General features: G+C 37.7%; 1 protein-coding gene across 13 annotated transcripts in view; it reads left to right on the plus strand.

Moving 5' to 3' along the window:
• The window catches only part of CEP295 (centrosomal protein 295), a 48,066-nt gene that overhangs the window by 22,253 nt on the left and 7,074 nt on the right, over window positions 1–18,739 (plus strand). For 9 of the 13 annotated variants that reach the window (XR_014231113.1, XM_082339863.1, XM_082339867.1 and 6 more), the window contains 10 exons: window positions 963–1,184; window positions 3,453–3,545; window positions 3,699–3,802; window positions 5,922–6,059; window positions 6,475–6,572; window positions 6,831–10,302; window positions 11,366–11,534; window positions 11,671–11,814; window positions 16,005–16,157; window positions 18,355–18,450. Coding sequence is in view for 12 of the 13 variants with exons in the window: in XM_082339863.1 (XP_082195989.1) it covers window positions 963–1,184; window positions 3,453–3,545; window positions 3,699–3,802; window positions 5,922–6,059; window positions 6,475–6,572; window positions 6,831–10,302; window positions 11,366–11,534; window positions 11,671–11,814; window positions 16,005–16,157; window positions 18,355–18,450 (4,689 nt within the window). In the remaining variant the exon portion in view is untranslated. The remainder of the gene's footprint in view (window positions 1–962; window positions 1,185–3,452; window positions 3,546–3,698; window positions 3,803–5,921; window positions 6,060–6,474; window positions 6,573–6,830; window positions 10,303–11,365; window positions 11,535–11,670; window positions 11,815–16,004; window positions 16,158–18,354; window positions 18,451–18,739) is intronic. The other 4 variants (XM_082339868.1, XM_082339869.1, XM_082339874.1 and 1 more) reach the window with 2 other exon arrangements.

Consider the following 18,739-nt stretch of genomic DNA (forward strand, 5'->3'; position numbering starts at 1 on the left):
AGAGACATGAGAGGTACCTCTAAAAAGATAAAGGTGTCTCTTACTCCACATCTTCTTAGAAACCAAGGCTTCTTCCTTTTGACTTCTTTTCTCCCCATACCTATGAGTATCGCCTTTGTTCAAAACCACTCAGGCTTTCTTCTCATCTTCACCCTATACTGTGGATAGGTAGTCCTTGGGGTTCCAATTTTATGTGGGTCTCCTCTTAGACTCCTTGGGTGAGGGCTCTAAGCTTTATCCCTGTCTCCTGTGCCCACACTGCTGTCCAAACAAAGTATAAGCTTCCTGTGGTTTGGCATAAACTTCAGAAGATGGGTTTAGGGCTCAATTGCCATGAATTCCCCTTGAAACTTCATTTCTGGCCTCTGCAGAATCTTTTATTTTCTTGTGAACCTTACAGCACATATTTTGAATGCTAGTCTTACACACAGATTAAGAGATATGCATTCTATCCTCATTTAGCAAGCGGAATAAACATCTTCCTGATACATTTTTACGCTTGAAATTTATGTTGCTGTCTATTGTTGAAAAATACAGTTGACCCATGAACAGCAAGGGGTTAGGGGCGCCGACCCTCCACGCAGTCGAAAAATCTGCATATAACTTAGAGTCGGCCCTCTGTATCCAGTGTTCCACATCTGCAGATTCAACCAACCCTGGATCGTGCAGTCCTGTAGTATGTATTTATTGAAAAAAATCCTCAAATAAGTGGACCTGTGCAGTTCAAGTGCATGTTGTTCAAGGGTGAACTGTAGTTGAATTTTGGTGTCCTTATTTAAATTTAAGTTGAAAAAATTATTCCTGGTTATAAAATTGTGTTAAATTATAAATATTGAGGAAAATAAAGTTGTGTTTTTGTTTTAACCAGTGGTTGTTATAGTGACTAAGTATAAAGATAGAATAATTTACCTGGTTTGTAATAGGTGCTGAATAAGGTTTTTTTTTCTTTTCTTTACTTTTAGTTCCCTTGGCAATGAAGACCCACCAGATTCCTTCAAAAATTCTTTTTAAAAAATTATTAAATAAGATCCGAAACCAAAAATCTCTCTGGACAATTAAATCCATGTCTGAGGATGAAAGCGAAATGATGACAACTGTTAGTGAAACTGAAAGTAAAGCCATGACAGTTGAATCAGGAGCAACTGTGAGTGAAGACAGAACAGTATCTTCTGGGCAGAAACAAGGTAGTTCTCTCCAGTCATCTCATTTTGTAGCACATAAACCCTTTCTAAGCTGTTCAAAAATATGCTCATTTCTGAAAAATCGAAGAATAGAGGTCAAAAGGAAGAAAATATTTTAAAGCCCATAATGCTGCCACTTAAAGGCAATAAATGTTAGAAACCTTAGTGAATCTCCTTCCAGAGCACTTTAAGTGTAGTAGAATTTTATATATATATATATAATCTTACATATTTCAGTAAGTGGCAAAAAATTCTCTTGCTTAAGCCAAAAAGCTTGTCTTTCTGGTTCTGCTCTTCTATATCCTACATCCAAACCATCATCAAATCCTGTCGGTCCTACCCTCAAAATATATCCAGAGTCCAGCTGTTCCTCACCACCTACTATCCTAGTTTAAGTGATGTTCATTCTCTAGATTCTTGCCTGTATTAGCTGGTGGCCTCCTAACTGGTCTTCCATCCACAGCTTTTGCACCTTCCTGCAATAATCTGTTTCCAGAGACATCCTGTTAAAACACATCAGCTTATCATTCCTCTGGGAGAAGCCCTCCAACAACTACCCATTTCCCTCAGGAAAACCATTTTGCTTACAGTGGCATCAAAGCTTTACAGGATCTGCACACACACCCCTCCCCACTACTTCTCTCTCTGACTTCATTTTCTCCCCAACCGCTGCACCGTAGGCACTGGCTTCCTGGCTATTTTTCCAACACAGCAAATACGAATCATGTGGTCTTTGCAAGTGCTGGTCTTGGTTGGGGGAGGGAGGAATGCTCTTGGATATTTTTATGGTTCACTGTCTCACTTCCTTCAGATATTTGCTCAGATACTGCTTTCTCAGTAATGCCTTCTCAAACCACTCTATATAAAACAACAAACTTCTGTGCCTTCCCCCACCCCCATAATCTTCACTCCCTATCACCTCTACTCCATAGCCCTTAACATCTGATGGACCATAAATTTACCTTCTTGCTTATTTGCTTCTTGTCTTGACACCTGCCCCTCTCCACCTTCCTCACCCTCCAGTCCTGGAATATAGGGCTTGATTTTGTTCATTGCTGTACCCCCAGAGCCTAGACTAGTGCCTTATACATAAAAGGTGCTCAGTTAATATTTGTTGAATTAATTGACTAGCCTAAAGCAAAGAGAGGTAAGTTTGGAAGTCAGATATACATATGATATTCAAGCACATGGGCATGGAAGAATTCTTTAGGGGAAAGAATTCAGTGAGAAAAGGGCTTATAAGACCATCTGAAGGGACTGCATCATTTAGAAGATGGCTAGAGAAGGGGCAAGCAGCAAAGGCAGTAAAAAGGAGTGAGAAGAAGGAGAGAGAGTATGGTGTTGGCATTTAATACAAAGGGACACTTTCATCTTTAATCCATAACCAAGTTATTTTGAAAAAGGCCCTGTGTGAGTAGGCTTTCTCTAGCCTCATCTGGCTTCATTCTTCCCCTTGTCTGAGCCAAGTTTTTCACTCCTCACAGGGTCTTAATACCTGCTGATCTGTCTGGAAAGGTCTCCTGTACATCCCCACACTCTTCACCTGCTTGATTCCTCCTTACCTTTCAAATGTCCACTTAAATGCCATTTCCTAAGAGAAATCTCATCTGAGTTCCTAGTCTAATTCAGATTCCTCTGAAATACTCTATTGTATAAGCCCCCTTTTTTCTTATATAGTACTTAGCACCGTTTCTAATTTTATAATCTTTTTCTAGGATAATTATGTAATGTTCTGTCCCCCACCTACCTCCTTTGAGGCCTTTTCTTGTTGACCGTGGTAAATGTGCATACAGCACATAAGTAGGTGCTGAACGAATGAGGTGACTGAATGCTCCGTTCAGTTTCTGGCTACCCTGATGTGATCAAAGTATACTGCTTTAACTTCCTTCTCTGCTCTGGATTCATAAATAATAAAAATCCTAATACCTAAGTATGTGAAAGATACATTTAAATTTCTTCTCTTTTTACACGTTGGTGCCTTGCTTACTCTGCTCTTTTTATGCTGTCCCATTGTGTTTGAAACTCTGTCAGCTTACCTTTTAAGTCAGTTCTCCTTCGTTTTTTCTTTTTTGTTTATAATTTTAGTCTTAGGTCTTTTTGTATTAGGCTAGAATTTATTGGATAAAATATGTGGTCTCTGGAAGGTGGCTGGATCTTAACTAAATAAGACATTCAGGTGGACCAGTGTCAATCTGAATGTAGATTTTTGTTACATTTGTCAGATTTAAGTTTGACAGCGATAATATGTTCATAATGATGTATCTATTACAGTTGTTGAAAGTGACACGCTAACAGTTGACTCTGGACCACTTACTAGTGAAGATAAACCACTTTCATTCAATATAGACTCTGAAAAGGAACAAGGTATTTCTTTTTATCATATTCTCAAATTAAACTTGCTTGATTCTTCACATCTTTTTCCTAATAAAATTACATGTAATAAATGAACAAAAGACATTACAGTGGTATCAAATTCTAAATTATTGAAACTAATTATTGCTTTGGGGATTCTCTTAGAAATGAAAGAGACTCAGCCTATCACAGCTGTAGCTCAGAGTTCAGTTCTACTTCATCCTCAGGAAGAAGCAGCCAGAATTAGAATGGCAGCAAGGCAGAAACAGGTAATTTGAAATTTTTATTTTATTTTATTTTTATTTTTTAATTTATTTTGGCTGCACTGGGTCTTCGTTGTGGCGCATGGGCTTCTCTAGTTGTGGCGAGCAGGACCTAGAGTACGCAGGCTCAGTAGTTGCAGTGCTCAGGCTTAGTTGAGGTAAGTGGGATCTTAGTTCCCTAACCAGGGATCGAACTCAGGCCCCCTGCATTGGGAGTGCGGAGTTTTAACCACTGGACCACCAGGGAAGTCCCTGAAATTTTTATTTTTAAAGGTTTCTTTCTTCCCCTATGTACTATAGTTTTATTTGACCAGTAAAATTTGTCTTAACATCTGGCTACTTTTGATACCATTTCTTCTGCCTTGTCTTACACATTCATTTGATAGAAGGTACTTCATCTTTACTTGTACTACTCATTTGACCCTTATTGCATTCTGCTTTGTATTTTATACTCTGGTATGTATCTTATCTTCCCTATAAAGTTTATCAGTTTTTTAAAGGCAGAGACTGTCTTTTTTTTTTTTTTTTTTTTTTTGCCTCACCATGGGCATGTGGAACTTCCCCGGCCAGGGATCAACCCGTGCCCCCTGTAGTGGAAGCATGGAGTCTTAGCCACTGGACCACCAGGGAAGTCCGAGACTGTCTTTTTTAAAAAGTCAATTTATCCTACATAGTTTCTTGTACAATGCTTTATACATAGTAAGTACTCAATAAATATTTGTTGAATAAATGAGTCCCTGTCATAATATTAAACATTGATCTGGGCTTTGTAATCCCAAAAGTTTTTTTGAAAAACTGTATTTCAAAGAAAAATTTTAAATTCAACTTCTGTAACTGTAATATTTGTCCCTTCTACTTTAATGAAAGATTTTCTTAACACAGATTACCTCGAAAGAGGCTAATTGTTACTAAGCCAGTCAGTTTATAGTCATAGTTTTTATAAAAATGCAGCTGAGGGATGACAATTCTATGAGCCAGTATTTCGTCTCAGATAAATGCTTTCTAATCAATATTCTAAAGCAGTATTGTCCAATAGATATTCTACAGTAATGCAAATGTTCCATGTCTATGTTCAGTATGGTAACTGCTACCTACATGGGCTGTTGAATACTTGAAGTATGAGCAGTGCAACTGAGAAACTGAATTGTAAATTTTATTTGTTTTGGGTTGATTTAAATTTTAATAGTCACATGTAGCTAGTGACTACTATATTGATAGTGCAGTTCTAGAGTTACTACAAAACTGTAAATGTTTTAAATTCCGTGGCTCCTATGAGTGAAGGAAAGGAAGGTGAAGACAGGAACTAAGCCATAGCGACTATTGCCTGATTAAGAATAGGTAATATCATATTGAGACATTTTTAATTTTGAAAACAAGATCATTCTTCATTATCTCTAGTAGACGTATTCCTCTTAATAAAACTTCACATACATTCCCTTTTCTGTTTATTCAGTATATGTTTCTTATATATGTTTCAAGGGCTACTAGGTGTTGGATTTAACAGGCAACCAGACAGACTAGTCCCTGTCCTCATGAATCTTACAGTTACTTTAACACATGTTTTTAGTTCTCGGGTTTATGTGTGTGTGTGTGTTGGTATAATTTTGAGTTTATTTGTCTTCACTCTGCCATTATTTTCCATCTCTTTAATGCCTGACAGTAAAGACTGAATGTTGCTCACTGTACTTTTATTTAGCTTGTAGATAACTGCACCCTTTTATGAGTATGCCTAAGAAATCAAAGTGTTGTGAGCGTTCTCGATATTTAATTTCTTAGGCATTATTCTTACTGAGAACAAGGTAAAATTAAAGATGTGAACACAGAATTTGCTATTTCTCTGGAGGTGGTGCTTCAGTGGTGATCAAGGTTTCCCTGTGCTTCCAGGAAATACAAATAGTTAATATGTTTATTTTTACTTCTCTCCCTTTTCCTCCTTTCCCATTTTCCTGTCTCTTGCTTCCTTCCTCCCTCTGGCAGTGGCAATAACAGATAAAACGTCACCACTTTCTTCTTGGATAATTGGTACTCTTGGTGATGAGACCTGTTTCTTTTCATTGTAATGCATATAAACTTTTCTTTGGCATGAGTTTGTTGTTAATAAATCAATAGTATTTTTGTTATTTAGATAATGGAAATAGAAGAACAGAAGCAAAAACAGTTGGAATTACTTGAACAAATTGAACAACAGAAGTTAAGATTAGAAACTGATTGCTTCAGAGCTCAGCTGGAAGAAGAAAAAAGAAAAAAAACTCAACAGACTGGGGTACGATGCAGGAAATCTCATCCCTACATAGATTGCTGGGGGATAAAGAAGTGTGGGCAATCTTAGCATTCAGAAAAGTAAAGTGCATTTCTAATTTGTATTTGATAATTTTTTTAAAAAATAATGTATATGTAAAAATAACTTTATACAAACCTAATGACTTTCATCTTTCAGTTTCTAGAGGGTGCTAATATATGTGACCATGACTTGTATGTAATGTGTATGTTGAGCTCTTGGGCTTGACACTAAAGGAGAGTGGTAGATTACTTCATTTCTTAACAATGGAAATGGCAGTCTCTTTTATAAAAAATAAAGCTATATGGAAGTTTACAATTATAGAACGTCAGTTTACGTAAAGTACTTTAGTACTTATTTCTGGATTTGCCTTTTAGTTAGTAGCTTTGTCTTTTATTAGGTTGGCACTGCACCAGCATCATGCACCATAAGTTCTGATGAAGATAATCACAGGCAGATGATTCGTAACTATCAACAACAGCTCCTACAGCAAAACAGGTATTAGCTAGGGTACAATTTATATGTGATAGTGTGTGGCTACATTTTCAGGTTTTATTATTTGGTTTATATGAAGGTCTTACCAGGATTCCCTTTAGAACTATGGCATGTAGATTTCTCAAAGAGCAATGTTATTAACATTGTTCCATTTCTGCCTTGATTATGGCCACCCCTAGATTGAATTTAATGTATAAACACTTAAGAATGTGGGGCATTTTTTTTCATCAAAAAAGAATAATGCTTGTTTGTTTTGGGTAGGCTTCACAAACAGTCTGTTGAAACAGCCAGGAAACGATTACTCGACTATCAGACTATGTTAAAAGGAAAGTACCCATCCATGTCAGCTACACCATTGATACCTGGTTCGGTTACATCAGTACCACCACAGAAATCTGAAAGACCCGCTGTTGCATCAGAACTTGAGGATCAAGGTCAGAGACCCAAGTTGAGTCCTAACAAACAACCTATGCAACCCGTACAGATCTCCAAATTAGAGCAAGATTTTCAGGTTCCAAGACAACATCGCTTTCCACAAAGACAGGTAGAAACAACAGAAACATTAGTTACTTCAGATGTTTTAGCCGAGCAAGCTTTGGAATCACAGGAACAGCCAAAGCAACTCTCACAGACTGAAACACAACAGAGAGACTATAAATTGGTCCCTAAAGACTCTCATACACTTTCAAGGGCTTTGTCACATGATAAGCCACTGATAGTACAGGATGCTAGAGAAAGAGCTGAAACCTCTGGGGCAACAACTTTTCAAACTTTAGACTCCCAGCAAATGTTCTCAGAGAACAATGAAAGTATATCGTCTAAGTTAATTGAGCCTTCTTCATTCCTACCATTGGTAGCTGAGCATTCTTTTAGTTCTCTGCCTACTAAAGTTGAGTCTGGAAAAATCCAGGAACGCTTTTCAACTGGGAGCAAAAGTGTAGTTTCTGTAAGCCATTCTGTAGTTGGCCAAATGCAGGATAAGTCTTTGCCATTCTCAGAGAATATCATAGCCCAGCAAGGTAATTTGAAGGCTCTCCAAAAACAGTTAGACCTACAGAAAGAAGTTCTTCGGTTAAGACAGGAAGCTCAGGAACAATTGCTTTTGTGCAAACAGAAAGAATTGGAAGAGCAAACTGGCCTTTCTGTATTCCTTCCTTTGGTACCTCTGGATTCATTTGCTTCACTGCCTTCTGCCAAAGCTGAGTCAGGGAGAATCCAGGAATCTTCTCCAACCAAGAAAGAGACTACAGTTTCCTCAGGCCATCCTGGGGTCCCACAACTTCAGGATAGGCTTAATTTTAAATTTCTCCAAGAACAGTTAAATATTCAGAGGGACAGCTTTCAGGCTAGACGGGAAGCCCAGGAAGTATTATGTGCACATAAACAGAGTGAATTGGATGGAAGAGTATGGGCTGAACAGACTGAGCCCCCTTCTGTCCCATCTCAAGAAGCTCAGCATACATTTACTTCACTACCTTCTGCTGGTACTCAATCTGGAAAAATCCAGGACCAGTATTCATCTAAGAGTGAGAAGGAAATTCTCTCAATCCAATCTGAAATCCCAAAATCTCAGGATGGGTCTTCAAGTTTCCTACAGCAGTTCCAACCTTTGCATGATAGTTTGAAGTTGCTCCAAGAACAGCTGACTACACAGAGGGATGCTCTTCAGGCCAGGCATGAAGCCCAGGCAGAATTACTTTTACGTAGACAAAGGGATTTGGAAGACTCTAATAAGTCTGTGCAGATGAGTTCTTCATTCCTGCCAGTGGTCACTCAACGTTCAGTCGCTTCACAAGCTTCTGCTAAAACTGAGCCTAGAAGAATTCAGAACTTTTATTTCTCTGAGAAGGAGAGTGTTATTCCCTCAAGTCATTTGGTAATGCCAGCATTTCAGGATGAGTCTCTTAGTTTTCCACAACGTAGCCTGACACAGCAGGAAAATCTAACAACACTTGAAGGTCAGTCACACATTCAGAGGGTAATACTTGGTGCTAAACAAGAAACTCAGGAATTTGTACACAAACAAAGTGAATTAGAAAAAACAATTCCTTCTGAACAGACTGGCACCTCTTTGTCTCAGGGAGCTGAATCTGAAAAATTCCAGGACTATATGTCATTCAGGAGTGACAGTACAGTTCCCTTAAGCCACTGGAAGATCCCAAGATTTCAGGAAAGACTTCTGGGATTTTCACGACATATACAACCTCTACAAGATAATTTGGAAGGACACCAAGAATGGTTAGACACAGAAGAGGAGACCCTTCAGTTTAGCCAGAAAACCCAAGGGAATGTATCTTCTGAACAAACTGGCCCCTCGTTCACACCCCAGTTAGCACAGCTTTCTTTTCCTTCATTGCCTTCTGCTGAATCTCTTACAACCTGGGAACCTCTTTCAGCAGAGAGTGAGAGTAGAATTCCTTCAAGCCATTTTCAGATCCCAGAATTGCAGGACAGACTTTTGAAGATATCACAGCTTATCCAGCCTCAACAAGATAATTTGAAGGCACTTCAAGAACAGTTAGCTACACAGAGGGAAGCCATCATTCAGTCTAGACAGGAAGCTCAGCAAGAATTACTTTTGCATAAACAGAGTGAGTGGAAGGGAAGAATATCTCCCGAGCAGGTTGGCACCTCTTCCTTCCTACCCCTAGTTGTACAGCGTCCTTTTGCTCCATTACCTCTTAGTGAAGCTGGTAGAATCCAAGAACCTTGTTCAACTAAGGGTGATAATATAGTCTCCCCAAGTCGTTCTGAGATACCAAGGTTGCCTGATAGGCTTTTGGGTTTACCACAGCCTGTTTTACCTCAACAAGATTATCCGATTACATTTCAACAGGAACACGTGTATACACAGACAGGTCCCCTTCCATGTAGTGAGAAAACCCAGAAAGAGTTGGTTTTGCCCAGACAATATAAATTTGAGGAAAAGTCATCTGAGCATTTTATCCAGCCTCTCCATGGTGATTTGAAGGCACTTCAAGAGCAGTTAGACAAACAGAGGAAAGCCACTCAATCTAGACAGGAAGTCCGAGAAGAATTGCTTTTGCAAAGACTAAGTAAATTGGAGAAGGGGGTCTCACCTGAGCAGACCAGCACCTCTTCATCCTTATCCCACATAGCACTGCCTGTTGCTGACTCTGAAAGAATCCAAAAATCTCTTCCAACCAGAAGTGACAGTACTGTTTTCTCAAGTCATCCTGAGATTCCAAGGTCTCAGGATAGGCTTTTGAGTTTATCCCAGGCTTTTCTGCCTCAGCAAGATCATGTGTCAGCACAGTTGGGCTTACAGAGAGAAGTGCTGCGTTTTAATGAAAAAGCTCAGGAAGAAGTGCTTTTAAACAAGCAAGCAGAGCTGATTGAAGGTGACTCTTCTGAGCAGCCTGTTCCCTCTGTGTTTCTACCCAAGGAAGGAGAGCATTCATTGATTCCGCTACCTTTTGCTGAAGTAAAATCTAAAAACATTTGTGAATCGTATTCAGCCAAGAATGAACATGCAGCTCCTTCAAGTGCTTCTATGAGCCCAAGACTTCCAGATCGATTTTTGAGTTTTTCACAACCTCTCTTAGCCCAGCAAGATAATTTGGGACTTCAGAAGCAGATGGAGCTACAAAAAGAAGTTCTGCATTATGGCCAAAAAGCCCAAGAAGAATTGCTTGTACAGAGACAAACAGCATTGCAGCAGCACATTCAGAAACATCAGGAGACCTTGAAGGATTTCTTTAAAGACAGTCAGGTATGTATTCATCTTGAATATCTAAGAATTAAACATCGACAGTAACCCGACTCAGCCAAGCTAAATATTTGTTTTAATCCTAGGTCGAAATAAGTTCTTAGTTATTGAGAATAAGTGGTTTGACCTTAACTGTGCTTTAATTTTCTACCTTAAACAACGTGGAAATTAAAAGGTAAAAATTGATCCACCTTGCATGGCGTTTATGAAGTTAATAGTTATTTGAAGCCCAACTAATTTCAGCCACTGGTTTGATACAACCAAACTCAAACATCATGTAGGTTGCCTTTTGAAGTTTTGTTATAAAGGATTTTGAGCTTACCACAAGAAGATTAAATTGTAAAATAACTAGTTAGCAGAATTTCTCTTAGGCAAATGGCAGACTTTGTGCTTTCTGTATAGCACTTTGCTGACATTTGTGTAGAATCAAAATCAGTACCATCTTTTTCCATAAGTGACAATATTAACATCTGTTATAAAAGTGGTGTGATTTTAGGCTGATGGACCACCGGACCGGCTGCTTGTGACTGAATTGTTGTGAGGACTCTGATGTGGTCACTCAGATGACTTTTCATAGTTTCTCTATATGGGAGACAGTATATTCTCCTATATATGAATGTGTCCATTTTATTTTAAAAGGCTACTTCCTAAATTTATGAGTTAGCCTAATAAACAGAATTCTACAATCCTTTGATGCTCAGGAGAAGCTTGAGTTGCGTTCACGAGAACTTGAGTTCTGGGGATTTACTGGTCATTTTCAGGAAAAGGAATGGGAGAAGAAAAGCAGAGAGGGATACTCAAGTATAATCTCCTATTGAAAGGTGCAGTGGAGGCTGTTTGTAAGGTCCGAGGCTGTGACTGGTTGTACTTTTCAATGGAATTATTACCCTTTCAATATTAGAAGTACTTCTCATTTTTTATCTATAGATAAAATTGTAATAATGTGGTTGATGGAGCTGTTCATGTAGTTGAGGTTCTAACTGAAGAAGGGAGATACAAATCTATGACTTTTTCACATGATCTTTCATTTTGTGTCATCCCCACCCTCGTCTGTCTACTTTTTCAGACAAGTAAGCCCACAGTTGAAAATGATTTTGAAACTAAGAAGCTCAGAGAATGCCTTGTTCATCTCCAAGATCTAGCCAAAGACAATCAGGAAAACATTGGTAGTGCAGGCAGGAAAAACTGTGATGATAATCAGCTCCTTTCAGAAGATAGTAATGCCAAGCAAAGTGGTAAGCTAATTGCATTTTATTGTACTGATTATCCTGATGATGATTCTTTATTTTAACCTCCTGCAACTTGCCGGTTGAAGCAGTTTGTTTCGTTAACAGATTTGTATTGTGCCTAACTTTGTCTTTGACTTGATAGGGGAGCATCAGGACAAAGAACTGGGTGGGAAATCCTCAAAACCACCTGTAGCAAAAGTTAAGGGTGGATTGGACTTGAACCAACATGAACTTAGTGCCATACAAGAGGTAGAATCACCAGCAAGTGGCAGAACTTCTATACTAGGTAAACAGATGGTTTGATAAAATATGATTTTTTAATAGTTTGCCAGTTTTCTACAATTTTTTCAGGATGCTAAATATTTTGTTGTTGAGGAAACTTAGACTGTGAGTACTCATGAAGGGGAAAAAATGGTTTGTACAACAGTATTTAAAATGTGGACTTAAAAAAATATGTCATTAGGTAACTAGTTTCTTTATATATGAGGAAAAGCAATTTATTGTAGACAAAAATTCTTTGCTATCCATTATTCTGACACTTTTGCTTCCCTCTGCTTCCTTTCTAAACCAGTTTCTCTAGGATAAAACCCAGTTTTTTCTCTTCTCCCTTGCGCTCTTTCCCTTCAGTACCTTCACTGCTCTTTTCCTGTATCTTTCACAGGATAATCATGGTGCGTAAAACCCTGGCTTTAAGAGCAGTTGTAACACCTATATTTTTTCACTGTACTTCTTCCTAGATTCAATTATCTAGAAAAATTCCTCCCTGCGATCCTTAGTAAATAGCCCTATTTTCATTTTATAATTATTTCTAGATTTCAGACTCAACCAGATAATTCTCTTGATCAAATCTATCAAAGCAAATTCTTTTGTAAGGGGGAAAATAACTTTGTAAATAGAAAGGTACTTAGAAATGTAATGTTAATATTAGATATTTTGGTCTTAAAGCCATAAAACATTGTACCTTTGTTTCCGGCTAAAAGAGTTTAAGAAGGTAAGAGATTCAGAATAACTCTTCTTTTTTTTTTTTTAGATTTTTTTTTTTTGACTACCTCCTTTCGTTTTACTTGTTTCTTAAGATTCAGTATTACTTTTATAAATTTATTTATTTATTTATCTACTTTTGGCTGTGTTGGGTCTTCGTTTCTGTGCGAGGGCTTTCTCCAGTTGCGGCGAGTGGGGGCCACTCTTCATCGCGGTGTGCGGGCCTCTCACTGTCGCGGCCTCTCCCGTTGTGGAGCACAGGCTCCAGATGCGCAGGCTCAGTAGTTGTGGCTCACGGGCTTAGTTGCTCCGCGGCATGTGGGATCTTCCCAGACCAGGGCTCGAACCCGTGTGCCCTGCATTGGCAGGCAGACTCCTAACTACTGCGCCACCAGGGAAGCCCCAGAATAACTCTTAAGAATCATTCCCCTTTTTACTTTCTTCTTATGTCTTATGGAGATTATAACAAAGTAATGATTCTATTTGTTACTAGGCTTTGGAAGCTTTTCTTCATTTTGCACTATTTGGTAAACACAACTGTTCAGGAATTGATTGGCGCTTTTCCTAATTCAGAATGAGCATTGGGAAATTCTCACCATTGATTCCTATAATTTAATGAGTTGTGTTTGAGATTGCAGAAATGTCAGCCTATCTAAAAGGGAAAGCTATATATTCCCTCACCTCCACCTCCTTATCTTCAGCCTTTTTTCAATGAAAAGAACCCAGATGTAAGTCTTGACTGTTTCCTTTTCTATACCTCTGCCACACCCTACAGAGTACCTGTTCTTCTCAGTTCTAGTTGATCAACTCTGGAATCTGTCCATTTGTTTCCATTCCCACTACCACTCTTTTAATTCAGGCTGTCATTTCTTTCTTGAAGGGCTGCTACAACTCCCCATGTCTCCCTGTTTCCAGTCTGGCATTACTCTCATTTTCCCATGGTGTACTCAGAGTAATCTGCCTCTGTTGCTCCATGTTTAAACTCTTCAATCGTTTCCCTTTGACTGGAGGAATAAGTCTAAATTAAGTCTTAAGTCCCTAGCTTCACCCACAAGGCCCTTCATGATCTCACTCCCTCCCTTCAGGGTTGAGGTAAGTGCCACTTGTGTGGCATAAACTTTGCCCGAGCTATCAGGCATCCCTGTCATGTGCTCTTTGGGAGCTTTCATCATAGCCTTCATCACACTTCTTTGGGTAATACTTTTAGTCAAAATATTATAGGCAAATAGTGCTAAAAGGTTACAACATGAAACACCATTTCTTCCTGCCCCTACACACCCCCCACCCCTTGATGCTACTCACCAGACACAGTCACTTTTCAAGCCTCCTAGGTGTTTCTTCTTGTATTTACTTCTGTAGTTGGCAATGGATTTTAGCAAAAATTAAGCCAAATATTAAACACCACTAAAATAATTTGAGATCACATCATTTTCTCTGTTTGTGAGAACATCTTTTAGTGCGATATTGGATGATACATTCTTAACAAGGTTATTGTTGTCCCCAAAGGGGATGAAAATTGGTTCTCAGGGAGATGAAAAAGTCTTACTCTTTATGTACCAAAGCACAAATGTACATAAAAAGATATACAATATATATATAGTTATTAAGTTTCATGGAGTTAGGAGGCAATTAGGAAAAAAGTTTTGAAAGGGCTCCTTAGGTGGGTGATGATAAAGTTAATATTGAGAAACACTGAGCTATAATATTCTTCCAATTTTCTTTTCTTCTCTGTATTCTACTTTATTTTTTTTGGCTTCGCTGGGTCTTAATCTTTTTTTTAGTGGTGGCATGCGGACTCCTTAGTTGCAGCATGCAAACTCTTAGTTGTGGCATGCATGCAGGATCTAGTTCCCCGATCAGGGATCGAACCTGGGCCCCCTGCATTGGGAGCATGGAGTCCTACCCACTGGACCACTAGGGAAGTCCCTGTAGTCTATTTCTTTTGGCTTTACTTTCTGGGAGAATTTTCTCAGCTTTTTCTTCTAACATTTCTTAGAAATTTTTATTTTGGCTCTCAAAGTGTAGTTTCTAAAAGCTTGCCCTCCTTTCTGATTTTTTCTTTTCGTAGCATCCTGCTCTTGTTTCATGGATGCAAAATACTACCTACTTTGAATATTTATAGGTTTTTGTTTGTTTGGGTTCCTGTATTTTCTCTGTTTGGGTTCTTCCTTTTTTTTTTTCTGTCTGAAATTTTAGAGGCTTTTCTCTAATATCTTGCATATTTGAGCGGAACACTGAATGGCTAATTGGAAATTCTATAGGTGGGGACCTTATTTACTTCTGGATTTCATTGGAAAATGTGGCTTTTCCTTGAGGATCCTCAACTTAGTATCTGTGGTTCTTTTCCCTGAGCAATTTACAGTGTAGTTTCTTCAAAGAAAGATCCTCCAAGTTTGATACAAGCCTGGCTGTTGCTGTTATGGAACCAGACCTGTGGGGATCTGAGTCGAGGGTGCAAACTTTCTTTTAATACCTCTGATTTCCTTATGGCATTCTTTTTCTTCCCTCCACCTTTACCCCTTTCAGTGCCTGATCCCCCTAAATTCAGACTGTATTGGATTCATGTAGTTGTGGCCAAGTGGTTAAGACGATAGACTAGAAATCCATTGGTGTTTCCCCACACAGGTTCAAATCCTGTCAACTACTGCACCTTTCCCCTTAGAAAGGTAATCCTTTGACGCTTTACCAGTTTGAGAGTCTGTTATAAATTTGATCACAGAGTGTGTAGGATTCAGTTTCTCTAGAGGATAAACCTTTGGTCTTCTCTGGGGATGATGTTGAGAGATAGGAATCTCAGGTGATCTTTTCCACGTACATGTTTTTAAACATTCTCCCTGTTTTCAGTTCCCTGATTCACACCTTCCTTTTGTAATACCTCTTGCCTTTAATTCCCAAGTTTTTCTGGGGTTCTGCACAGTAAATTAGCTTCTACTTCTGAGTGTCTCCCACTCCTTTGTTTGTTTGTTTGTTTCATGAGTGTTTATTTCAGTCATAAGTGTTTATTTCAGTGATTATTACTTTGATAATCACCCTCAGGTAAACACCATCGAGGTCAGGAACTGGAATGTTAGAGAACTCCATAAACGCTTCCCTTTTACTCTCGCAATTACTCTTTCTCCTCTTCTCCCCAGGGTAAACCCCTACCTTGATCTCTCATACCACAGATTAGCTGTAGCTATTTTTGAACTTTATATTACGAATGCATATTATTCCTTATAATACTTAATGGTTGATCATTTTTCCAGGCATTTTTCCTGTGATTAGTCAGTACTGAAGCATTTTCTATTATTAGGAAGTAGGAGTATCATTAAAAACTTAGTAAAATTGAAGTGAAATAATTTAAAGGCTGTGTGAAAGTTAAGCAGTTACTATTTTCTTGCTACACTGATTAAGTCTTTAAGAGTTTAGATTTTTACCCATAATTTAAATTGCCATTTTAGTTTTAACTAGAAACGTAAGTGGAAATCCAGTGAGTCAATTTTTTCTCCCTCCCAGGTAAACCAGACTTTTATCAAGACAGAGACCCACTGAGGGTCTCAGTAAGCCGAGAACAAAGTTTTCTTGGGAGCCCCCTGGGCTGTGATCCATTTGGTCATCTTCACCCAGTTGCCCAGGAGAACATCTGTGGTGATGACTCTGATAAAGCAGGTGAGAGAGAAAGAAGTTGAAACTGGAATTGCTGTGCATAAGAATACATGGACAAAAGATAGTTATTGTAGTGTTACTTGTAATGAAAAATGGTAAATAACTTCAGTGAAACTGCAGTTTTGTGAAGGTGTTAAATGAGGGGAGAAAAGTCTGTGTTCATGCATTTGAAAACTGTCTGGAATAAGAATCACCAAAGTTTAGGTACGGGTTAATCTTTGTTGGAGGTTGGGTTTCACACTTCTATTTCATATGTTTACATACTGTGAAATTTTTTTTCCATAAGAAGCCTATATTATTTCTGTACACAGAAAGTTGAATGAGGGAAGTGAAGTTTATTTAGAGAATAATTAATTACACTTTTAAATTGTTTCACTAAGTAAGTAAATGTCGGTAGGAAGTATGTAAGGGTATGAGGTTTTTACAGTTGGCAAACTCTACACATTTTGTGTTTAAGCCTATTTGTAACAATCCACATTTAATTAAATACTAAGTATTATCTTTTAAAAATTCTATCTGTGGCATTCTAAATGAGCTGTTTTATGTTTAGTTTTAAATATTTGGAAAGTATTAAGGAACAAGTTACAAGGAAAAAACTTTAAATCACTTAATTCTGCCACCCAGAGACAACTGATGTTAATTTTCTCGCTTTTGAATTTGTGCATATTTATAACAAGCTATTTTATATGTATAATATTGACCCTGCAAAGCATAGTTCCAGTACTGCTTCATTAGTTCTAAAGCACCTTTTAAGTAGTTGGCTTTTCTAACCAGATTTCTTTTTATTTTAGCTGTCACATATACTTGGATAATTGTTATCTTAGTTGTATCTAGGGTTTAATACAATGAGAGATGAGCAAGACCTATTTTCTTTTTGAGGGTTTATAGAAAAATTGACTTTAGCTTCTCCTTTTTTAATTGGAGATTTAAATAACTACAAAATATAATTTCCAATGAATTATAGTTTTTGACATTTTAAAATAAAAACCATTACCATGTTTTTAGATGTAGCCGGTGAATACTTGCATTCCTTTTTATTCTACCTGTCAATGTCCTCTAGCCAAAGACTACCAAGAGCACATATCTAATCGAAGAAAGCTGGGTGCTCTGACTTGTTGTAGTTAGGGAGAATGCACACCGTGGGGAACCATGAGGCCAATGAATTAGTTAGAGGGTATTAGAAGGGACTTACTATAAGATTTGGGCTTTATTAGGTGATTTTGAGGAGGGTTTAAGTATTTTGAAATAGGGCTTTGCTTGTTAGTACTGGATATTATCAGGAAGCAAGGGTGATCCTGTTATTGGATACCTACAAAATTCTTCCCTAGGTCCTAGGTAGGAATAATGGAGTTAGGCTAAGTAAAGCTGTACTTGATTAAGCAGCAGTCACTCATGTTAGCCAGGATAAGGAGATGATAGGTCATTTTTGTGGTTTGGACAGTATTCATGGTTTTGTCTATGTTCAGACATGTTCAGACTTTTCTCCCCTCATTTATCACCTTCACAAAACTGCAGTTTCACTGAAGTTTATTTAACTCTGACCTTGCTTCTTTCCCTTATTTTTATTTTTCAATTCTTATCACTACCCAAGTGCTACCCTGGTCACCCTCCTCTGGGGGAATCTTCTTTGGTTTGTTACCGATAATAACAGTTATAGAACTGTGATTATGAAATAGTAAACCCGTAATTTCCCATCTCACAACTAGCTTTTGAAATGAGCTGCTTAAGAAAAAATAACAACTCACTATAAAGTTTCACCATCTCTTACTTTCTTCACTTAAAATTTTAGTGTGTAAAGAAGCAACCAAGTAACAGTTTAATGGTTAAATCAATTGTATCACAATAATATATTTTTAATTGAACTAGGAGAGGGTAAAAAATTGTATTTAAAAACAAATTATATTTAAATATATTTGATATTTGCTGTTTTTACTTTATTATCTGTAATATAGATATTTTATGAATAAATATATGTATCTGCACACATATACAGATACATATGTGTGCATGTGTACGTGTCCTGGGTTACCTCTTAGAAAACATTTCTTACACAAACATCTAAGAAACATACTTTTTTTTTTTTTTTTTTTAGAAACATACTTTTAATGTTCATGATCTCTTTTAATAATATCATGGGGATAATGAGACAGAAATTTTAGTTTATATTTGGCGGAGCAGTTTTAATTATATTCTATTTCAGAGCCACAGATGACCATATTCCTTGGCCGGCTTTCTCACAAATGTTGGCTATTGGGAGTACGAGAAAAACTAACTCAGAATACCCGGATTACTAATAGTGAGACAGAAAGTATAATTTTTATGTATTTTTAATATGTCAAATGTAATTAGGAATGATAATTCATAATAAAAGCAGTGTATGCTCATTGTGATTTTAGACAGCACTGCAAGTTATAAAGAAGTAAAATTCCTCCTTGTCCTACCATTCTTAAGCAACCACTGGTTGCACTTTGGTGTTTTTGTCTTTTTTATGTGCATTTTTCTCACCTTTGAGATCACACTGTACTTATAATTGAATATTCTTGCTTCTTCACTTAAAATTAATGACAAGCATTTCCCATCACACT

The sequence above is a fragment of the Balaenoptera borealis genome (genome assembly GCF_965194805.1).
Source record: "Balaenoptera borealis genome assembly, chromosome: 11".
Lineage (NCBI taxonomy): Eukaryota > Metazoa > Chordata > Mammalia > Artiodactyla > Balaenopteridae > Balaenoptera > Balaenoptera borealis.